At 35.2% G+C, this 24953-nt stretch overlaps 1 protein-coding gene and 1 long non-coding RNA gene across 15 annotated transcripts; one reads left to right on the top strand and one right to left on the bottom strand.

The window, feature by feature from the left end:
- Positions 1 to 3547: 3547 nt before the first annotated feature.
- On the bottom strand, positions 3548 to 16024 carry LOC110921925 (MAP3K epsilon protein kinase 1). 2 transcript variants are annotated; one of them, XM_022166250.2, is made up of 24 exons: positions 15748 to 16024; positions 13860 to 13994; positions 13684 to 13704; positions 13474 to 13547; positions 13288 to 13378; positions 13134 to 13217; positions 12942 to 13043; positions 11881 to 12012; positions 11718 to 11789; positions 11466 to 11572; positions 10136 to 10226; positions 9699 to 10049; positions 9278 to 9610; positions 9157 to 9201; positions 8514 to 8693; positions 8334 to 8423; positions 7854 to 7945; positions 7638 to 7721; positions 6787 to 7544; positions 5824 to 6212; positions 5610 to 5744; positions 4730 to 5136; positions 4519 to 4633; positions 3548 to 3991 (listed from the first exon to the last, which is right to left on the bottom strand). In XM_022166250.2, the coding sequence occupies exons 1-24, from the start codon at positions 15805 to 15807 to the stop codon at positions 3815 to 3817; spliced, it is 4125 nt and encodes a 1374-aa protein (XP_022021942.1). In that variant the 5' UTR covers positions 15808 to 16024; the 3' UTR covers positions 3548 to 3814. The 2 variants fall into 2 exon arrangements, with proteins under 2 accessions (XP_022021942.1, XP_022021943.1); XM_022166251.2 differs by having other exon boundaries at positions 3571 to 3991; positions 8334 to 8417; positions 15748 to 15955.
- Positions 16025 to 18609: 2585 nt separating this feature from the next.
- On the top strand, positions 18610 to 22398 carry LOC110926287. 13 transcript variants are annotated; one of them, XR_004886285.1, is made up of 8 exons: positions 18622 to 19038; positions 19153 to 19180; positions 19364 to 19410; positions 19519 to 19550; positions 19778 to 19854; positions 21237 to 21514; positions 21621 to 21976; positions 22051 to 22398. It is a non-coding gene; the product is annotated as an uncharacterized LOC110926287 (long non-coding RNA). The 13 variants fall into 13 exon arrangements; XR_004886284.1 differs by having other exon boundaries at positions 19153 to 19230; XR_004886286.1 differs by lacking the exon at positions 19778 to 19854 and having other exon boundaries at positions 18610 to 19038; positions 19153 to 19230; positions 19855 to 21514.
- The last annotated feature ends 2555 nt before the right edge of the window (positions 22399 to 24953 follow it).

Genomic DNA, 24953 nt, shown 5'->3' with positions numbered 1-24953 from the left:
TAACGACAGTTTAGTCTTTTTAATTAATTATTTAAGATCAAATATAAACACCTCTGTTCTCTTTTACTCTCTCTCTCTCTCTCTCTCACTTTGATCTCTCTCTCTCTAAACAAACCAACAGCCACCACCATCAAACCCACCACCACCCACCAACAACCACCATTACCAGATCTGAAACCACCCACCAACAACCACCATCACCACAACTCTCTCTCGCTTTTAACTGAACACCACCACCATGCCGACTAAAGCCACCAACACCGCCAAAAATCGCCGCTTTTCTCACTACTACTGTTATTTTCCACAACCCAACCTCCAACCTTTGGTAACCACCACCCCCAACTTCACAACCACCACACTATCTCACCACCAAAAATAGAATCTGTCACCACCGTCATCCCCCATCAACATCACCATCTTCATGTAACAACTCGTAAAATCATGTCCAATAATGCATCGACACGTGTCTCTAAACCTAATTGTGCCTAATATTGGCTAGGAGGGACTATTGTTGCCAAACAATGAAAAGTATGAATGTAGAGGGACTAAAATTGTCAACATGCTCAAACTAAGCCTCTGAATGACCTATAACGGCATCCATATTCTCAAATGAGCCACTTATTGGATGAGAGGAACCGTTTGTGTTTTTAATCAATAGATTGTTAATTGAATGGTTAAAAACGTCAACATGTTAATTTATACCTATGAGTGACCTTTTAACGAACCCGAAGCTTTATGATGTGCGGGTATACTTTCGAGAATATCTAATAATGACTTTGAAAGGGTTAAAAGTGCAATTAATGAAAGTTATATTGAGTTTTATGGCTGAGGGGCTAAAACTGCCAAACTTTGGAAGTTATTTGAGGCGCTCGCGGGCCGCGACTACCCTTGGTCGACTTTGTCGCGGGGCGCGAGAGAGGTATCTGGGCGGTTTTTGGCGTGCAGCCCACACATACAGCCAAATCCCACTCAAATCGAAACCATGGGCTGTTTTAACAGTTGTGCCACATCTTAGGACACTTGTAGGCCTCTTAGAACTACCCATAACACCTGTTGCAACTTCCTCAAGCCCTCAACTAGTATAAATAGGTGCCAAGGTTCACCATTTATCCTTGCATCTTCTTTACTCACTTCTTGCTCTCTTTGAAGATTCTCAGCTAAAAGGAGACTCCTCTTAAGTGCAAGTTCGAGCTAGGACTTGTAAGTGTTCCTACCTCCTGCATTTTCGTTTATAGGCTTATAAAAGCCAAAAAGTCAAGCTTTTTCGATAAATGTTTTGACTTTCGGTTTAGACCTTAATGGTCCAGCCATTGTTCGAGGCGAACTTGGCTACGTGATCGTATCATTATTATTCGTTAACCATCACAACACCGTATCATTATCTCCTAATTATTTGCCGCTCTTCTTTTCTATCTAGATATATGAGATTGATTAAGTTTAGATTTATGTTTCGATTTTGGTTGGATTTTATTTTTTTAAATTTTTCCTTTTCGTTCACTGCTTCTATATATTTCCGATTTTACACTAATATAAATTTTAACGAATTCAATCTAAATGCAATATTTATTCCACCGGTCTACACATAATATAAAACAATAATATTACTCATCTCACAAGCTTTTCATAAATGATATTTATACATACCATATATTAAACATTAGAAAAACAATTCAGAAAAAATATATAACTATTGAATATGTCTTTTTCATTTATTTTAGGATCATCTAAAATAATAATATTATTATTAAGCTAACTAAAATACCTTGCTTCAGATAAAACTTGTCTCCTCTTGCTGGTCAAAAAAAAAGATAAAACTTGTTACATGGAGATAGGACGTAAAGTGACCAACAAATGGTCAAATCTAATCAATGATGGTCATGTATAAATATAACTGACCGATTATAACTCACTAAAATTTATTACAACCTAAATGAGACATTAATATATGTAGCACTCAATAATTTAGGGACGTGTATGGTTCGGTTATTAGCATTAAGTGAAACCATAACTGAAGTCATCGGTTAATTGGTTTGGTTTATTCGGTCAATTTGTCGGTTTTTGGTTCGATTCGGTTACTAACCAAATCTAATAAGGGATAAAATTTTTGCTTAGAAACACATGTAATAGAGGTATAAATACTTGAAAGGAAGTATAAATAAATGATATTGAGATATAAATAAATGAAATGGAGTTATAAATACATGAAATTGAGGTATAATTAAAAGCTAGAAATATATGAATATATAAATGGTTCGGTTAGGTTAATTTCGGTTAACCGATGGTACAAAAAATAACCGATAACCGACTTTCGGTTAATTCATTTTCTGTTAATTTCAGTTTGGTTTCGTCGGTTTTCGGTTTGATTTTGGTTAACAGTTCGATTATTGCTCACCCCTACTCAATATGTCCTATGAAGTTAACCTTTATCAAACATGATCAATGATGTTAATATTGGTCATAGACATAAGCAACCATTATGGTTCATTAAGACTTATTGGGACTTAAATGACTCGTTAAGACATGTATTACCCAATAAGTCCTATTAGGTCAACTATGGCTAGGGTTGTAAACGAACTGAATGTTCAGCGAACAGTTCGTGAACTGTTCGGCAGGAAGTTCGTTTATGTTCATTCGTTTAATAAACGAACGAATCTGAACAAGAAATTCCGTTCAACTAGTTAAATGAACGAACATGAACAGAGGTCTCATTCGTTCGATTGTGTTCGTGAACGTTCGGTAAGGTGTTCGTGAACGTGTTCGTGAACATTCGTTCATTTGCATTCGTTTATGCTCGTATGTTTGTGTTTTAATTGAAGATCTTTTTACTTTCTTATATTTTATTTGTACTTTTTATATTATTGAACTTTTATTTATTTTATTTCCCTGACAATTAAACTAGAAAACTCACTTTCACTTTGTTTATGCATCATTTCCCTTTCATTTCTCATTATTTACATCCACGAATACAATCGACCTCCGTTCCACAATAAGGGATTCAAGTTCGAGTGCTACTCTCCGGGCCATCTATCTTTATCCTTCGTCGCGTTTGCTAATTTTATTTGTGTTCGTGAACCGTTCGCGAACACGCTCATTTCCTTAATGAACGAACACGGACATAAAATCTCGTTCGGTAAGTGTTCATGAACCGTTCGTGAACGCATTTATTTCCTTAACGAGCGAACACGAACAAAGCCTTATTCGTGTTCGTTCGATTCGTTTACAGCCCTAACCATGGCCAATCTTCTGTAATTATTCCATAAGTACACTTACCTTAGTAGGCTTTGTATGATGAGTTCATAACAATTATACCACCATGTATGATGACTTATGAGTTCATAATTCCATTTTATGAAACAAACACACCTAAATTCCAAATCAAATTCCAATTTCTAACCAAATTCCAATTCCATTAAATTCCATGAAACGAATGCTACTAAAAAGAATTTACCTCGTCAAAGGGTGGATCTGCCCCCAAACACGTGCATGCATAATACGTGTGTACTAAAGTACAGCATACACTCAACATTAAAGACTAGAAGCAGAGAAGGATAGTGAAAAACAAACTAATTATAGTAGAAATACAGCGTGGTGTTCTTCAGCACTCATAAGAATAAATCTATACACTTTTGTTATACATGGTAGATAATTTTAATGGAAGACAAATAACCACAATACAAAAAAAACACACACACAACAAAGTGATTTCAAGAAATGAAAAGGCAGACCTAATTACATCACACACCAAAAATTATATTTACATGTGCAATGAAAAGATAAAAGAAAGGCCGACAAATAAATGGCCGATCGGCCTGCATCATAGAACAGTGTTGATATGGAGCGCTTTTAGCAGTGAAGTTGCCATCTGTTTCACCAACACTTGACCTCCAGAACTTTGACCGTCTCTGCGTTCTTCAATTAAATTTTGAAGTTTTTGAGGCAAGTTGTTTTCCACAATAAGTTGCTTTGGACGTGGATGATGTTCATATACAGCCTGTCACAATAAACAACGATTGGAGAAAAAAATCAGATTTTATTATTTAAGAGTCAAATGCCATTTTCGTCCCTGAAGTTTGGCCGGTTTTGCGACTTTCATCCAAAGGTTTGCTTTTCCGCATCTAGATCCAAAAGGTTTGAAATCTTGCCATTTTCATCTGGCTCGTTAACTCCATCCATTTATCTACGTTAAGTCAGGGGTATTTTGGTACATAAAGTGTAAAAGACCGAATTGCCCTTTAAGTGAATACTTGTACATTATGCTAAATGCTTGTACATAAAGTGAAAAAGACCGAATTACCCTTTAAGTTAACAAAATAGACGGAAATACCCCTGACTTAACTGAGAAAAATGGACGGATGAAAATGACAAGATTTCAAACCTTTTAGATCCAGATGCGGAGAAACAAACCTTTAGACGGAAGTCGCAAAGCTGGCCAAACCTCAGGCACAAAAATGGCATTTTACTCATTATTTAAGTAATTTTATTGTATTAATGTTTATATAAGCAAAATATATTTCAAACCTTTATTAGTTTGAGCAGATTGAGACGAGCAATGGCATCCGGGTGATCAAGTCTTGTTATGAGCAACGGTGTCAAGCCATTAACAGCCAAAGTAGTATTTATTCGAGATGATTTCCTGCAAATTATATAGATAAAATCATAAAAATTATGAAATTCCCACATAGAACACAGGTCTATTGTATGCGATAGAGACAGTGAAGGATATATATACGTGATAATCTTTAAAAAGGGCTCTAGTATGTGCAAGAAATACTGTTCTGGACAGCACTGGAAGAACTTGACCAATTTCTGAACAGCGTCCTTTTTGAGCAAAGCTTGTTCCACTTTCTTGTTGTCATTATCGTGTGCCAAACAAACAGCAATTGAATCTAACGCTGTTACAGACCAAAGTTGGTCTTCGAGTAAACTTAAGTAAACGTCCATCCCATCATGAGCGCGTAATTGCTCCCTTGAATTACGCGATGCATGGGCCATATCACATAACAAAGGTAATGCGTATTGTCGTAGTGGAGAATCCGACATTATGAAACGCATTAAGTGTGGAATTATTCCGTTTTCCGCTGCTTGTTCTTGTCTCCTCTTGTTTATCTTGCATAGGTTGAACAGAGCATTGAGGACCTTCAATGAACAAAAACAGATTAGACGTTTGCAAAATAGGATATCATAGAGTAAAGTACACGGATGGTCCCTGTGGTAAACCAAAATTTTAGATTTAGTCCCTAGCTTTCCGAAAGGACGCGGATGGTTCTTGTGGTTTGTACTTTGTAACGCATTTAGTCCTCAAGTTTTGCCAAAAGTACATGGATGGTCCCTGTGGTTTGCACTTTGTAACACATTTAGCCATTTAGTCACTAAAAGTTGGGGACTAAATGCGCTACAAAGTACAAACCATAAGGACCAACTGTGTACTTTTGGCAAAAGTTGAGTACTAAATGCGTTATAAAGTGCAAAGCATAGGGATCATCATTGTACTTTTGAAAAGCTAGAGACTAAATCCAAAATTTTGGTTAACCACAGGGACCATCTTTGTAATTTACTCGGATATCATATTATAACATTATTATTAACATCCACCTAATCTTTTCACTAACCTCGTGATGAATTTGAGACACGAGAGGACCATCTTTGAGGTCAAGGTTCGGAATAAGATGTTTAATTGCATCCGCTCGTTGCAAATGCTCCAAGCAGTGTGGATCGGTCGACAAATGATTAATGCATTTTAATAACTGCAAGAAAAAAACAGGTTAACAATAAGGTTAAACAGTAACAAATAGAAAGTCAAAAGTCAAAACAAATTTGACTCACCTTCAACAAGATAGGCGGTTCTATTTTGTTGAACATCTGAAAGAGTCGGCTAAGCAAACTTTGGCTACACATGTAGGACTTCACGGTTGAGTCAGCACCGGCAAACTCAAGTAACAGATCTGCAACCTTTTCAAGATATTCGCGAGCCACGTCAGCATTCCATGGTGATACCATGTGGGACAAGAGTCCTGATGACGTGGCACTCCCTGGTCTAGCGTTAAGAACTCCGGAACCCGAGAGTACAGCTGATGCTGTCTGAGATGCGACTCCCGATGTGGAAGCCCCTACCTCGTTGGATGCCACCACCGTCGTTTTCTTATTAGCGAATTTATGTGTGGTCTTAGTCACCACCTCAGTGTTAGCATTTTCTCGTCCACGACTCGAAGCCTCTGGTACAGCCACAAAACATAACAAAAATCAGTATAGTAGTAACATGAAAACAAGTTCCACTGGCAAATTATAAAGTGGTGTAAAAAAGAAAAGAGTAAAATGTCATTTTCGCCCCTGAGGTTTGGCCGATTTTGCAACTTTCGTCTAAGTGTTTGTTTTCCGCATCTGGATCCAAAAGGTCTGAAATCTTGCCATTTTCATTGAGGTCGTTAACTCCATCCATTTTTCTCCGTTAAATCAGGGGTATTTCCATCTTTTTTGTTAACTTAAAGGGTTTTAAATACTTGAACATTATGCAAAATGCTTGTTCATAAAGTGAAAAAGACCGAATTGCCCTTTAAGTTAAACAAAAAAGACGAAAATACCCCTAACTTAACAGAGAAAAATGAATGAAGTTAACGAGCCAGATGAAAATGGCAAGATTTCAAATCTTTTGGATCCAAATTCGGAAAAACAAACATTTGGATGAAAGTCGCAAAACTGGCCAAACCTCAGGGACGAAAATGGCATTTTACTCAAAAAAGAAAATTAAAGGTGATTTTCTTAAATACTTCGGGAAGAAAAGAAGTCTACCAGCAAATTCAGCCATCAGGAAATCTAGACCGTTGGATTTCTTCTCATTAGAAGAATGCAAAAGAGGAAGTATGCTTTCATGTTTCTCCAATCCCGTAAGATGCCGAACATACTCAAGCTGACCTGAAAAATGTCGTGACGGTGGTTCCTTATCCAACAAACTTAAAAGTGGTCTGACGTTTTCTTGCTGAGCTGTAGCAGAATGCCCGTTCGATACAATATCCATAGATTTTCTAGGCCTGTCAATAGACAACCTTCCGAAATTAGAAAGTCTTTGTTTAGGTTCTGCATCTTGTGAAGGGTCAGTAAAATCTGGTGATTTTGAAGTAACTGGAGCTTCAGCACTAGTGTTGCTTGATTGATGTTGTTTATCTGTTTCTAGTGTGAAGAATCTTGAATCGGGTGACTGAGAAGATGAAAGTCTAGAAGACTCTTGAGGATGATCGGTTACAGAATGTTTGACTTTATGGTAGTCAGAATGATCCAAGCCGTTGGTTGAACTCTCGCTCTGGATGAAAGTATGATTATTAGGGTCTAGCGGGCCAGAGCGGGGGCGCGTGGCTGAACCGTCCATTGAAAAACCACCGACACCAGATATTAAAGCTAGCCTTGTTGCCTCATTTAAGCTGTAAAGGGTATTTATAAGCCTGAGTAATATTCCATTTTTTGCAGCTATTCGACAAAAATCGTTCCGCAGGGTTGATCTCTGAAGCTTAAATACTTGCCACATGCCATCAATAGCTAGGTGAACCATTTCCCTAAAATTTAACAAACATTGATTCGTATTTTTCAATATGCACCCAAAATTAACAATTTGTGTTGGCATGAAATTTTATACGCAAGTAACAAACCTGTATTTTGCATAATCAGCCTCGAGAAATCCCACAAGTACAGGTATCCCACGGCAAGCAATAAACATTTGCAATGTCAATGAGCTGTAGCAAAAAAAAAAGTCTCCACCTCAATCCAAAATCAACGTATAGTAAAGCACAACGATTTATGCAGGTTTTTACGGGGGGAAACAATTATGCTTATGCAAGTTAGCAAGACTTGAGATAATTGGACACCTTGACTGACAAAGTTGCTGCAAAAAGTAAGCAGCTTCCATACGAACTTCTCGTGTTCTATCAGGCACCGCAAAGCCCATAACAACAGGGACCTGGAGACATCAACGATTATTAATTATGCAGTTAATGCGGTAAAAAATCGGATGTCGGTCAAGGACCGATATTTGAGATACAGGTTATCGCGGTGGGATATCGGTAACTTTAATATCATGCAGAATTTATATATATAGCAATTTAACACTAATAGTAGCAATAACAAGAAAGGAAATGGTAGAACTAAGAAGAAAGGTATTGATATCGGGAAAATCCATGATATATTGGTCAAATATCGGTACCGACATTTGACACGGTATATATTACATGGGGACCGATATATCACCGATATTAACTGCATAGATTATTAGAATAAATAGAAGTAATATCTTACCATTAAATTACGTGAACATAAATAATTAACAACTTGTAATACAAAGTACTTACAAGGCCAACAAGACAAGCATTTTCCTGAAAGTCGGTGTTATCCTTGATAATTTGATTTAAAACCTGCAGCACAGAGCATATAACCTGCACCTACAGGATAGCAGTAATTTACATTACGAAATATCTACTTTATAACTAAAAAGAAAATACAAAATAGCAAGCTTCTTTAAATTTGCATACCCGTGTCCTAGGGACCTCAAGCAATTCCAGAAGAGGAAGCAACCCGTGTTGCGTCATAAAGGCATGTTTCTGCTCGGGTCGGTGTTGAAAAAACATAGTTAACTTGTGACAAGATGACACGATCACATCTTCGGGTTCTTCTGGTCTCAGTTGTGAAACTAGTTTGCCGAATTCAACAGCCTACAGATTCATTTCTGAAATAAATAACTGTACACAATATAACCTAATTACATATATTATAAATATGCTATTTTGTCAACATTGAACAACTTCTAGCCCCACAACTTTAGCCCATCAACTTTAATAATGGCATGTTTAGCCCCTCAACTTTAATAATGACATGTTTAGCCCCTCAACTTCAATAATGATATGTTTTTCCCTTAACTACATCAAACAACTTTAGCCCCTCAACTTTAATAATGACATGTTTTTCCCTTAACTACATCAAACAACTTTAGCCCCTCAACTTTAATAATGACATGTTTAGCCCCTCAACTTTAATAATGACATGTTTAGCCCCTTAACTAAAACATCAAACAACTTTAACTCTCGCGATTTGCTTATTTTATCTACGTTTCAAACCCGCTGCGGAGCGCGGGTGGTAACCCACTAGTTCAATGACTAATAACATAATAGATGGTACCTGAAGGTGGCCAAGATTGTCCGCAGGTAGTTTATCATCAAAACCCTTATAAGCAAAAGAAAATAAAATAAGTCAAAGGCCTATAGTGAAGAAGTCAACAACATAAAATTACTGAACTTACCAGACCATCAATACCGATTACATCCTCCTTTAAAACGCCCATCATCAAATGAAGTATATCTCCACCGTTAGAATGGCCTGGTTCATTCTCCATTTGTTTTTGAGCGATAGTAGCTCGTAATTGTGTAGCCAAGTCGGTTTTTCCACTATCGTTAGCATATGTGTTGCCTTGATTCACGTGTGATGAGGAAGCAGATGTTGAAGCTTCAGCTGACCGATCATCCAGATGCTTGTTATCTACTGGTTGAAATAAATCATCCAATGAAGCATCTCCAGGTGTGTCACTAAATTTACTGAGCCCGTTTCCGTCATTTATTCTTCCAGCCTTCACATTCTATATGCAAAAATTGGAAAAGAACGCATACGTGATATGATTCTGAATTTAGAACTTTTCATGAAAGATATTAATGTGATATATATACCTTGCGAGGACTGTAGTCATGGACTTTGCGCCCAGAATTATGTAAACTGCTTCCATTTTCTTTGACTATTTTGTCTACTGTGGTTTTTGACTTTGATGTAGATCCAGATTCACCATTTATCGGTACGTCAGTAGGATTCAATTCTAATGACTCGTTGACCTCTGGTTGATAAGGTGATTCATCGGTAGCAGAAGATTCTAACGGTGGCTTTTCATGAATCGCTAAGGTGGCAACTTTGTCTGCTGACACGTCTTCAGATGCATCTTCTTTTACCTCAACAGTAGAATTATTTTCTTCGTAAGTATTGCCAGCGAGTGTAACCTCAGCTAATAGCAACTCTGTTTTATTTTCCTGAATTTGAAATTTTCAATTAGTAAAAGGAAATACCAGCCTCTTAAGAAATTCTGTATTTATTAGTTCCAGTTATAAGTACATACTTTAACTGTCTCTGCAGATAGGTTCTCAACAGTGCTTAGGTCATCTGCATTTGAACTTTTGACACCCACTGAACCATCATCATCAATATTTCTGAAAGAAAAACATCTCTTCAGATAAAAAATGATCCGCGCAGTCATGTGACCATAGTTATCGATAGCGAATAGCGACAAATAGCGATAAGGTACCTACCTATATGCTACGTAGTGATAGCGATGAGATAGCGCTCGCTATTTTGTGTATAGCGATAAGGTAGTTAGAATTTTAAGAAATAAAAATAGCAATCTATAATTTTTTACATATCTAATGTTAATTTTATACCCTTTTATGTATAAATTTATAAACTTAAGGAGCAAATGTAAAGTAGCGAAAATAAAGGGGGTTAAATGTACAAATATACAAACTAATTTTACACTTTTTCAGTAATTTTTACAAGTTTTAGGGATTAAATGGAAACTTGTGAAAGATAGAGGGGTTAAATGTTAAAAGATATAAAGTTATTTAAAACCCTAAAGCCTAAACATGCTGAAATAACCAGCAGCTATCTTCTTCTTCATCTTCTTCCTGGTTTCCGGCAGAAAGCATCACCGGAGTGGTATTTTTTCGCCGGAATTCGCCGTCGGAGTCGCTATATGCTCGATAGTCGATATGTGGTCGTTGTGCACCTCGTAGCGGTGATTCACAATAGCATCCGCTATGGACGATATCGATAACTATGCATGTGACTGTTTGTTTCAGTTAGAAGTTAATCATATACCTAGGGGTGAGCAGAAACCCAAAAAAAAACGAAACCGATTCAACCGAACCGAAAAAAAACGAACCAAAATTTACAGTTTGGTTACAGTTTTGCATTTTACGAAAACCGAACCGAATAACCTAAAAAAAATTCATGTTTGTTATGTAATGATTTAGGAATTATTAGTTTTATTCTTAAATGTTAAGTATTTATAATATAAACATTAACATACTTAGTTATCTTTAAAATGATTTATCCATTGTGTACAAGAAATAACAAAATTTAACATAAAAGTTGCATGATTTTCAAAGTATTATAAAAGAAAATGTCTTGATAAAAACTTTGGAGAAACATAAAAAGAGATTAGAAGTTAGGTTTATGTGAACGATATTAATTAAAAAGGTTAAACATAATAACTTAAATGTAAACACCTAAGAAGGATTATTAAGTCTTGGATTATACTTTTTCTTTTTAAATCTTACGTAATTTTGTTCCAAAAAATGAAACACAGAACCTAACCGTTGCGAAAACCGAAAAAACCAAAACCGAACGGTTTTCAATAACCGAAAACCAAACTGTGCACACCCTATAATTACCTAAGTGTGCCACTATGCCGGAGTGAAGATTGCAATACAACACGCCTAGAATTTTGTATCCAAGGGTGGGAAAGCAGTGTCTTTGCATCAGGTCTCAGTCTAGCATCCTGAAACATGTATTAAAACGTTATATGGGGTGTATCTCCTCACATTATCACAATAACACAGTATCACAATATCACAGTATCACAAGGTTATTATGGTAATTTGCGAGCACAAAGCAAAAGTAAAATAAAATAGATTACACCTTACCTTTTTAAAGCACTGGTGGAGAAAATCAGTTAAGCCAGGTGACAAGCTATCTGGTATTGGAGGATTCTCGTCCTGAAAAAAAATTGAGAAATTCAGTTATGGTAGTTTGAGTGTTTGAACATTGACAAAAGTTCACTAACAGAGGTCTTTACGGTAACAAAACCTGAACAATCCTAAATAGAGCTGGCATGGGTTGAAGATCGTAATAAGGAGGAACGCAAGTAAGTAGCTCAATCACAGTACAACCCACACTCCATATATCAGATGCAGCACAAACTCCTGACATTTCAATGACCTGAAAAATAAAATTTTAATAAAGACATGAATGTAAACTTTGCTATATGAGATTAAGATCTCAATATCCTGTCACACATAAGTAAGATAATGAAGAAACTCAAACCTCTAGTTCGTGTCATCCAATACACGGTTCTAATTAAGAACTAGGATTAATTTCATATATACCCTTACAAACTTGAAAATTTTCATATATATCCAAGCAACCCCAAAAATATCATATATCCCTTACAAAATAGTTAAATCATCAAATATACCCAATTTATTAAAAACAATCTAATAAATAATCATTTTACCCTTATTTTTTTTAACTTCAAGTTTTCATATATGCTCGTCTTTTAACTTCATATTTTTATATAACACATTTTAAGCTTAAATTTGATTTTACCCATTTTTTTCTTTTGTTTTTTCATAAACAATAGTATTCTTCACATATAATATTTAAGCTAAATAAATTAAGCTAGAAATGAGAAAATATAAAATTTGAATTTAAAGGTCATATATGAGATTTCAAAGAATTAAAAAAATAAAGGTAAAATTGTCATTTATTAAACGGTTTTTAATGAATTGGGTATATATGATATTTCAACTACTTTGTAAGAGCATTCACGTCCATCCCACCATATTTTCACCCTAAATTACACTAAAAAACACTACATTTTCTCTCTCCTTTTCAATTAAATAATATTTTTTATACATTTATCATTACCTTTTCTCTCTCCTCCACTCACAACCACTTTTTATACTCTTTATATTTTAAAAACACCACACACAGAATTTGATGCCATGGATGTGAATGCTCTTAAGGGTAGATATGATATTTATAATTTTGCAAGGGTATATATGATATTTTTATATGATGATATTTTGCAAGTTCGTAGGGGTATATATGAAATTGCCCCTAAAAACTATAAATATAGGAGCTAATACCTCGGGAGCCATCCAGTAAGGCGTGCCAACAACTGAATGTGTATTAACATCAGCCTCAGTTAGCTTTGTGGCTACCCCAAAATCTGCTAATTTAACGAGACCCTGAAAAGGATAGTTGATAGTAAGCAATGACTTTAAGACATCTTAATAGTACATTATGAACCAGATGGTTCTAAGGAAACATATACTTACCTCTTTAGTAGTCAGGATATTAGCACCCTTAATATCCCGATGAATTACCCCTTGTTCGTGTAAATAAACCAAGCCTTCCAAAACCTGCCAGCATAATAAAGTCATAAATACCAGATTATAGTTCAAATAATAAAACTGAAGGCCAGTAACAAACCTGAGCTATATAAACAGCCACCAATGATTCGGGAAATGGCCCAAATTTGTTCGGTTTGATGATGTTTGCAAGTGAACCATTCTCCACATATCTAAGGAATAAGACAGCACCATCATTTAAACAATGCTTTCAAATGAGACCACTGATAAACATATACAAATTAAAAATAAAAACTACAATACTTACTCAAGAATTATATGAAGATGTGTCTTTGTCTTTAATGATCCAAGATATTTGACTATATTTTTGTGGTTCAAATTCTGCACCATAAATGTAGAAGTATCGTTATTCGGGTAATTTTAATAGTCATCGGTTTCATGAACCAGAAGCATTATCTAAGTGATTAAGTTATAAATATTATTACAATTTACAAAGTGGTCAAAATAAGAGGATTACCTTAAGCAAGTCAATCTCTTGCTGAGAATTTACCATTGATCCAGTATTTGTGCACATAGAAAGCAAAAAAAAGGTGTAAATATAAAATAAGGTAGTTGTGTAACAACATGCTAATCAACCGATAGAACATCTTATGATACACCATTTGAAATGTAGAAATGTTTATTTAATCATACCATGATGATGTTAAGATCCTCTTGTGCAATATTCTCCAAAGAAACTTGTTTTATTGCGACAAAATCTCCATTCTCCAAGTCCAAGCCCTTGTACACTCGACCATATGCTCCTTTCCCAATCTCATCTCCAAGCATCTTCCAAAGTCCAAATATATAACATGTGTAAATTCAACATGCAAGATAAACCATACCAAAAGACGACCATTTGGAAATTCGAATAGACATAATTGGTCTTGGTACACAAGGTGCCCCTAACAAGGGTATCTGCTAGTTACAAGAAAACACTCACTCAGTTGTGTGGTCTCTTTTTGGAAATGGCAACAACCTCACAACCCCTTGTTTCAGAATAAGAATCAAACACACAGCCTGTGGGTTTAAAAGAGTTGGTTTCAAAGTTAATTTTGCCCAAGGCAAAACAAAGTACTGGTGTATTTTACGAAAAAAAAAAAGTCAATTTTTACTTTTTAACAGGTTCAACATCGATACTTTACTTTTGTGTAGCATTTGTCATAATGTTGATTCACTTGTCTAACTATCCTCAAACACGGCTTTGCCGTAATGCTGAAACTATGGCGAATGCATCTATCGTCATTGATGCATAAATAAAGATACCAATTAGTAGTGACTGAACTCCTTCTATGGTTACACATGAGAAACCCGTACGAATATAACCTCCATGTCCAATTAAACTATGAGCTAGAAGTCTTTTGACTTTAGTTCGGGCCATGGCGGCCAGCGCTCCTGAGATCATTTTATATAATTTCGGAAGCACATAATAGGTGGCGAGAAAAACCTATGGGATCAGCGGAGAGTATATAACTGTTAAATACTAAAATTGATATCCTTGCATTCTACCATTTATAGTCCAAAGCCCAAACGCTACAAACATTTACAAAATAGTGACAAACTCATTCCAACCATCCCATAATCCAAATAGAAACCACACCACCACAAAACCCAGTCATGAGATCTCAAGCGACATCCGGTAAACTTCTAACCATTCAAACTACTTTGCCAATATTGCTAAGCTTATTAACCAAGTCTACAAACGCGATACCGGTTCCCAAACACACGCTACAATATCAAACAACTTACACACGTCCCCAAATTGCTAAATCACAAACAGAATCAACTATATTTAACATTCACACAACTACAGTTGGTGATGAAATGTGCTGCAAATTGAGAACCAGCGTTTTTCCATCTAATTACTTGCAACAGTTTAAAGTAGGGGTTTGCACGGTTCGGTTATTAGCATTAACCGTATCCGTAACCGAAGTCATTGGTTAATTGGTTCGGTTAATTCGGTTAATTTGTCGGTTTTCGGTTCAGTTCGGTTAATTTTGGTTAATAACCAAATCTGACAAGGGCTAATTTTTTTGCTTAGAAATACATGTAATGGAGGTATAAATACATGAAATGGAGGAATAAATACATGAAATGGATGTATAAATAAATAAAATGGAGGTATAAATACATGAAATAGAGGTATAACTACATGAAATGGAGGTATAAATAAATCAAATGGAGGTATGTATACATGAATTGAAAGTATAAAACAGAGGTATAAAAGCTAGAAATATAAATGGTTCGGTTCAGTTACTTTCGGTTAACAGATGGTAAAAAAAATAACCAATAACCGATTGTTGATTAATTCGTTTTCGGTTAATTCCGGTTAGGTTTTGTCAGTTTTCGGTTCGAGTTCGGTTAACAGTTCGGTTATTGCAAACCCCTAGTTTAAAGTACTTAAGAAATTTCACCATAAATTTCCAAACAATACATCAAATTACATTCACAGATGTAAGATTTAGCATCCAATTACGAAACAAACAAGAGAAATAACATATAAATTGAGCATAAATTGGGCAAAATAAGGAAGAATGCTTACATATTTGTTGTCTAGGGTTTTGGACTTATGTAAGGCGGTGGTGGTGGCTTGCCGAGACATCTCTGCGTGTTTGAATTTGAGTAAGTGGGAGGGTTATGAGTAACCCTAGAAGGAGAATTCGGTCATGCAAGTGGAAGAAAGCGGAATGAGAGTGTGGAATTAGGGATTGGGGGTGGCCCGGCTGAAAGTGATCGGCAGCTGAATCTCCGGCGAAAAAATAATAATAATAAGGAAAATAAAAAGGGGAAGAGGGCAAAATACTGTTGGGTTGCTCCAATTGGTCGGCCTTTCTGTCATCATGTTGTTCAAAACTCAAAAGCCTATTTTTTAGTAACTTTTATTTATTTTTATTTTTTACCATTTTGAGTTTGATTAATTATTATTATTATTTCTTTTTTACTCTTTTGAGTTTGGTTGGTTGTAATGGTTTTGCTTCAAAGTTTTAGAAATGATAGATTTGGTTAATAGACTCATATATAGAGATTTTTATAGAGAGTTAAGAAGCAAGTTGGTTGTGTAATCTAACCGGCCACTTGACATTTGTAATTTAAAAGTTTTTTTTTCCTTTTTTTAAATCGTAGTTATATTTGTATTGTAATTGTGAGCCAATATTACCATTCTAAAACTTTTAATAGAAACTAATTGTATATGTCTAATTCATCAACTCAATTAGTTTTGTTTGTCATTTTTTAAAACCATAGTTGGTTGTTCGGCCCTAAATATTCATCAAAATTGATCAAACCAAAACGTAAACATCTCTGGTAACACGTTTAGTTATTGAAATTAATGAACGTTAAAATTTAGCTTAACTAAGATTTCCCCACCGCATGTTGCAACGAGGAATCCGTGTATGAACCAAACAATGATACTTATTTTTTTAGACATCATATTTTAAATAACACAAAAAATACAATATACAAATACTACAAAAAAACTATTGTTGTTGAAGTTGTTAATAATACTTATTTATATATTATTAATTTAAAACATTGTAATGCATTATGTGGTTGTACTGCCTGCATTATTGTTAATTTGTGAATATATATGTAGTACCGGTTGTATAAGTTGTTGTAAATAGAGTAGGATTGCCAGCTATTGTATGTAGATCTCCAGTTGTTCTATAGCGTGTCTATTTGATGATGGTTTTAGTTATAAACTTGATTACAAAGTGCCAAGTGCCCCGATACGTGTCTTTCTCCATCACGATTTAGGGTTTAAACCCCCCAGACATGTCGTTTACTCTTCCTTAAAACAGAATCAAGCCCTAATCTCTCTTGTTATTGTTATTTACGTGAATTAAATGCTCATTTCAATTATTATTATCATAAAAAATGTTGTGCAGGTTTACGGATTCGGTCTTATACGCCGCTTTATATTAAATCACAATTTTCATACTTTTTTTCCAGAATTTCTCTTTTATTTATTTTCTCTTGTATTTTAATTCATTTGTAACTATGATTTTTATAAAAAAACACTAAAAAACAAAATAGAAAAGAAATACAAATTAGGAGTGAACCCCATTCTCATTTATGACATTTCTCCACACAAATCCTCATTCACAAAATGTAACACCATTTTTGTAATCTATATATGATAAAAAATAAACTGAATGAACAGGGATTTAGTATTTAAATTAAAATTAGAATTAGAATTAGATTAGAATTATAATTATTTAAAATTAGAATGGAATGAATAGTAACATCATTAAGATATGAGCAAAAGGTATCGGGTATAGGTACCGGTCTCAAATTTATCAAACCGATATATTTTCGGTACCGGTTCTGCACAGGTATTCACCGGTTTTTACCCTCAAATACCGGTGCCGTACCAGTACCGACCGGTACCGAACCGTACCATACTAGGTATATTCGGTACCGGTACCCACTTATGGGGATTTCGGTAACGGTATTTTCGGTACCGGTTGGTAACGAACTCATCAAATCCTGTAACAACGCAACAATGCAAGTAATTGCACCGTTTAGATTACTTTTCATACACACAGTAAGTAAACGGTATTTCGTTTGAATGAGGTTTTATATACACAACAACTTATTTTGCTTTCTTTTTTGTCTTTTTCTGTAATGAATGAATTGTAGCATGTAAAATTAACTTGGATATTTAGAATATTGATGAGCAAATCGTATCAAATCCTGTAAACGAACTGGTATCGTATCGGTACCAAATTTACTATACCAAATCATTTTCGGTACCAATTTGGTACCCACATTTTGGCGTTTTCAGAATCGTTACTTTCGGTTCGACACCGGTCTAGCACCATACCTGTATTTATTGATTTTTACCTTCAAATACCATACCGTATTGTACCAAACATTTTCGGTGCCGGTACCTAATTTCGATGATTTTCTGGATCGGTACTTTCGCTGTCGTTACCGGTACCGAGCTCATCCATATTTTAACGTGTTAGCACCGTAATAACTGAGCTGAAAACAACCGAATTTCCAACGTGTAGGACGTGTGGGTCCTATTATTATATATTAGGTTATTTAAAATCGTTTTTTTTATGACGGAGTGACTATCTTTACCACGTCATTTTATTTATGTTTTGATATTCGGTATCTGTTTGCCGTTGCTGACACGCCTTTTGTAGTCATTGGGTCCCGCCACAACGCGTGAGATGAAAATAACTAGTTAAACTTGAAATGAAGAGTTGTGTGTTTATTATAGCACTTTATAAAAAAAACTAAAAAATAATAAAAGTAAATAAAAAAGAAAAATATAGAAAAGGAGTGCAAAACAATATCTTTTATGACATTTTTATCCTTATAATAAAAATAAATAAAAAAGAAAAATATAGAAAAAGAATGCAAAGCAATATTTTTTATGACATATTATTATTATATATATCAATTTACATCGCCTACTTGCGCCAGAAATCTTTTCAACTTTTCGTTTCTGCCACTCAACTGTGTCTTCTTTGATTTCCCCCTCAACACATATCAGTTGCTATTTGGCTTCTTCATACCACTTTTTACACAGGTTCTTGAGAGATAATCTAGACAGAGGAAGGGAGAGAGGTGGTTGGCACGGTGGACGACCGACGGAGGGCAGCGGCTTACAACGCAGAAGACGGTCTTCATCGTTTTCCTCCGTCACTTGAAACCAGATCCGCCGGCAGTGGCTTCTAGAAGACATACTGCCGACAGCATCGGCGAACTGAGATAGCGATCCTTTGTCTTTGAGATCAAAACGATATGAGAGAGAGGGAAAGAGGGCAGGGGCGGAGACAAGGCGGCGATTAGGGTTCCGTCGATTCTTAATTTCATGTTTTTGGTAAATTTTGGTTATTTTACGGTGTTTCTTTTACTAGATCTATGGAGGACAAGTGTACAGTGAGGTGTTTGCTTATTTCATTCTCCTTTATTATTGCCTTTTTTGCATGTTCAGGCTTTCTGGATTCAGTGTTGCTTTTCAGGTTCGTTCGTATTGTTAAAATTTTAGGGCTTGCATTATCGGCTTCTGTTGGTAAGGGAATTAGGTGTTCTTGGTGGGATTTTGTATTCAGGCTTTTATTGTCTCCTTTTAGGATTTTGTTTCAAGTGTTTTCCATCTCCGATTTGGGTGGTGTGTTTAATAGTTGTTCTGATTTCTTCCTCAGTTGTTGCGGACAGGATTTGCAGCTGCAGGTGTTAAGTTGTTCTGCATGTATGTGTTCTTTCATGTTCCAGAATGCTTGATTAATTGTTTATTGAATGTTGTGATGTTGGTTGGGTTTGTGACCTGGATATTATTGGATGTGTGCTATTTTGCCAGGTGTTTTTGTGGTCGTGACACCCATTTGGCAAGTGAGTTCAAGGTCTTCATCTCATTTTCATTTTGGGAGGTTTCAAAATTAGGGCTTGCATTTCAGATCTAGAATTGTGATTTGGTTGTTTAATCTTCTTTTTATGCTTTTTAATGGGGATTTGTGGGTTTTGGTGCTCATTGTGAGAGGATTTGTTAGATATGCTTGTAGTGTTTTCTGTACAAACTTCTTCCCGTTTTATTGAGCTTTTTTTTTTGCCTTCAATAGATGGTTAATAGATGTTTGATTTTGTTTCCGGTTGCTGATGCGGGGCTGACGCCTGTGTTTGTGATTATGTTAACCAGGTAACTTTTATTTCATTATTTTGATTGTTTGTTTGTTTTCTGGATTATTGAGATGCGGATAGGGTTTGTGATGATCACATAGGGTTTTTTTAATAGTTGTATTGTTAAGTTGATTTTTATTCATGTTGCATGTCATTATAGTTTAGAGAATTATACACTGAAAAGAGTTGGAACTGTTGAAAAGAAGGAATTTCTTTACACCTGCTGTATGTGTGATTTAGCTGTTGAGTGGCTAAGTACATTTGAAAGCTTTTTATGATAAAAAGAAAGTAGTCCTTTGTCAATGTATATGTATTTTGGTTGTTTTGAAAGGAGACATTTTACAAAACCACCTTAAGATTTCATATGTTGCTTTGCATTTTTTATTCGAAAACCTATTAGTAGGGCGGGAAATCTTGACCCATACACTACGTTTGGGTCATTTTGAACTTTAATTAAAAGCTTCTGGGCTATTTGGGTTAAGTGCTATTTTTACAATGGGTGGAAATGGATTGAACAAAAAGTGAGAAATTAGAGGCGCGGGTCGAACGGGTCATAACTGGCATGGGAAATCTTGCCCTACCCATTACAACTCATATCCAAAAACCATTGAAAGGTTGTTAAAGCAATTTCATGATGTAGTTTTGTTGATTTTCCCCAAATGTTCAAATGAGAAGGTATTTTGATATGTAATAAAAAAATGGTCAATCGAGAGTATTTTGTTGTTTTTTTTTTTTTGTTTTTTCAAATTGCAAGTCTTACTGAGTAATCTTGATAGTGGAAAGTTGATGAATATTTATTTTCTTTTTCAAATAAAAAACCTTTTTAAGCCAACTCAAGACGAAAACCGTTGCGACCCGGACCCGCTTTGACTTGAACCCATTCTGACCCAAACCTGTTCTAACCCGAACCAAAACAACCCTTTCTTTGGATCAACCCGTTCTGACCCAAACCGTTTTGACCCGAACCTATTTTGACCTGCCACCCGACCTGATCCGACCCACCCGTTTTGCCAAGTGTACCCATTAGTCATACCATCATGAAGTAAATTAAGCACCAATATCGACTTCTTGACGCTAAAGATTTATTTAAAAAGTATACACACTTATGAACATGTATAAACATGCAACTTGGTTACACTTAAAAAAAATAGATATTATAAATTGAAGTGGGCTTAAGTATGCATGTTTGTTAAACGTAAAAAAATGAAGTGCTCTTAGAACTTTCTTTTTTTTTTTTGGTCAATTACCTGTCACTAAGCAAGAGAATGTAACCGAAAAGTCAATAATTTTCAGGGCCGGTCTACCTAAGTGGAAAATATGACATAAAAAATTACAAGTCTTCTAAATCGAATCTTACAGACACCTTTAATGTAAAGATAGTAACATATTGCATGCTCGCAGGTAGAAAAGTCAAGATGCCCAACATCCTGCGGCACAAAATATCATTGAAAATTATGTCGCCATATCTGACCTTGTGCCACTTCAGGATACTGAGATAGCAGTAAGTGATCTCATTCCAAACAGCAACTCACATACACAAATTTACATGCAGAGTAAAAACTTAAGCAACCAAAGGATAGTCTTACACAGCGTGCCCCAGATGCGGTCTGTCCATCTTGGAAGTTGACACTGAATGGTTTTGCACGCGTGACAGCCCGCAAGATAAAAGCAAAAATGATGTAAGTACCGTATCATTTAAAATCTAATTCTAACTCAGTTCTTAATCTGTTACTACTATAACCTTTCATAACCTCTATACTTGGATTCTGGTAACGATATATGCAGGTACCGAATCATAGCAACTGTTTCAGATAACACAGGTAGCATCGCCGCAGTCATTTTCAACCGCGCCGGCAAACAACTTTTAGGTAAGACATGTGAAGAGCTGGCTTCAACTGAAGATCCGGTGAAAACATTGTGCCCAGTAATCGGGAAGGAAGCAGTCATGTGTATCCAATTACATTATGACAGGAGAACGCGTACCATGAAATGTGTTGTTAACTAAGCTTCTTAAACGACAGTTAAGCCCGATGCAGCAAGCAATTCCAGTCCCCCACCAGCAGTAAAGGCACCCCACCTAACAACCCCTGCCTACAAAGGAAACATGGAAACAACAGTGGAGAGGTAGTTGGAATTCCCTGGTAAGCTAACAAAAAAATTTACGTACATAAACAAATAATACAAATAATGACATAAAGCATGCTTTTGCTTGCAGACACCGATGCACTATCAAAAAAGCCTAGCAAAGGCTTGAAGCCTTAAACTCACCGAAGATGTCACTTTTGTCCACCTAAAAGAAGAAGCAAAGGTGGGATTTGAGCCTAAAAGTATAATCGCTAAACGCATACCTTTTGTACAAATCACAGCTAAAGCAGTAACACATCCATGGCTGCCTACTAACTACACTGCATATATAGGCAGCGTAATAGCTTACTTTGGAACTATTTTTAACTAATGCTAAACTGCATACTAAACTCAGTAATGTGTATGCCTAGACTGCTGTATGTTGTACGTTGCGTCTATAAATAGCACTGTGATTAACTATTGGAAAATCGTTTATTAGCATCAACAACGAAGCAAATAAATCTAATATGTAATGTCGCGCAACGCGCGACACAACGAATATCCCTAGTTATCTATAATTTTAAAGCCAAAAGTCGGTGCCTTTTTACAAGTATAGTCCTTTCTTTTTTTCCAGCCCAGCCCACAAATGATCCTTCTCTCTTCTAACTTTAACACAAATGGTCCTCCACTTTTCCACCACCACTTTTGGAAAATACAAGTTTTACGCCGCTATTTGATTTGTTCATATTCACTTTTTAATTTTTGCACCCGTACAATCTTAAAGGAAAAAGTCGGTGGGGTTTCCACCGACTTTGCTTACATTCAAGCCCACATGCAATTGTCTTCTTTGATTCCAGCCAATTGCAAGGTCTCCCATTTGCTCAATAATTTGTCGTTTTCCAGGTGTCGTCTTGATACCTACAAAACCAAAACATATAAACAATATAAAGTAGTGTATTTTCTACACAAATCGGTGCAATTAGAAGTTAAAGAATTCGCAAAACGCAATAACCCTTTTTCACACAATACTTTGAGTAAAATACATTTTGGCTATTTGCTTTTGGTTTTTTTTTAAATTGCGTTTTGAGTCTATTTCGACATTTTCTCTTTTCACCCATACTTTGAGTAAAATACATTTTGTCCCCTTACTTTTAGTTTTGTTAAATTGCGTTTTGAGTCTCTTTACTTTCCAAGTTAAACTTCAATTTTTCACCCATACTTTGAGTAAAATACATTTTGGCCCTTTGCTTTTAGTTTTGTTAAATTGTGTTTTGAGTCCATTTCCTTTCCAAGTTAAACTTCAATTACATTGCAATATTAGACCATTGAGGTTTAATCTCAAAATTTTATAATGTTTCAACTTTATCGTTGTACCGTATATCTATACATTTTTAGCTTACTGTTTTCTTTAATTATTTTCGTTCACTAAATTTCTTTTTTTAAAAACTAAACGTTTAGATTCAACCATACATTGAGTTGAACTGAACACGTCAAGACGTGCGCTTTCATATGGTTTGCGCATGACATAGCGCTTGAACTAATCTGTTTGCAATGTGCCCACAACGCGTCGCCCGCGGGTTGTATTATGAACATTAAAATTTATGTGTTGGTATAAATTCGAGTTGGTATACGTTTCGATGTAAACTGTTTTGGGGAACAAGTAAGGTCAAATATATTTTGTTTTTTTATTGTTTTATGTACGTTTCCAATTCTACGTTTCGACCCTACCGCAACACGCTAAGGGTATAATTTTTTCCGTTGATATGAATATCACTTTTTATTACATGTGTTATTTTTCCCTTGATACACATTTTATACTTCACATTTTTATCCAGCTACAATGCTATTGAGTTAAATTGGATACTGTCACACCCCAACCGATGGCGGAAACATCGGGATGAGACGAACAAATTGCTCAAAACAACATAACACTAATTGTGACAATATAGATTAAATCATTTTATTAAAACTAAAGAACAATACATTGTTTCAACATGATTAAAACATAAATCATCTTTCAACCATAGTTTATTTCCTAGGTGAGTTTCTAGTCCACCCTAACTTGATTCTTGAATTCTTCATCTATCAACCTGCAACATGTATTAAAGTACAATCAACAAAAACGTTGGCGAATATACAAGTTTGATACATAGCATAGTAGAATAAAATGTTTAAATGTGCTCATATCCAACATGAATAAAATGATACATGTTACTACTTTGCCATTCAATATCGTTCAACATCGTTCAATATCGTTCAATATCGTTCAACATCGTTCAACATCGTTCAAATATCGTTCAAATATCGTTCAACATCGCAATACCCCAAGACTCAAGGGCATTGAGATTAACACGTTCAACTTGTATAGCATAAGAGATTAACAAGCATCAAATTGTTTCATATTTAAATGTGGATAGAGTGTGATTAAAAACAAGACTCAAGTGTTGTGTAATTTGAATATGGAATACATGTTGCACCCAAATGTGTTTAAAACGAAAATGGGATCGAGTATACTCACAGTGATTGCAGTTGCGATTTCTTGTAAAACGCACGAGTAAAATCGGGAATTCCAAAGAACGAACAAGATAGTTATCCTAGAGATTTAGAATAACACAAACGAACTCATTAATAGTTGTAGTTAGATAAAATTCCTAGGTGATATTGTTTACATAATGATTATTTGCATCTTATAATTTATTTCGTAACCTTTATTGACACAAATAAATTATTAACTATTTGTGTTATTATTAAATTTTAAAAAGAAAATAAACAAACCTACCTAATAGTTAAATATGGATGTAAGGGTTGAATTATAAAAGAAAGAGAATTAAAAATGAAACACTTAACAGAATGTAATCTTCTTCGTAAAAGTACCATACGTAAATTGTTGCATAGATTTAAAATCTTTTTTTTTCTTGTTTTAGTTATGTTATATATATAGGTAGGAAAAATAAAACAAACAAACAGTAACATATACTTTAATAACAGCCAACGAAAGGAACATGTTACCATTTGTTTCATTGATTATGATTTCAAAAATTTTATTTGTTTGAA

This window comes from Helianthus annuus, chromosome 17 (assembly GCF_002127325.2).
Source record: "Helianthus annuus cultivar XRQ/B chromosome 17, HanXRQr2.0-SUNRISE, whole genome shotgun sequence".
NCBI lineage: Eukaryota > Viridiplantae > Streptophyta > Magnoliopsida > Asterales > Asteraceae > Helianthus > Helianthus annuus.
This window is presented reverse-complemented; position numbering and strand designations above follow the sequence as displayed.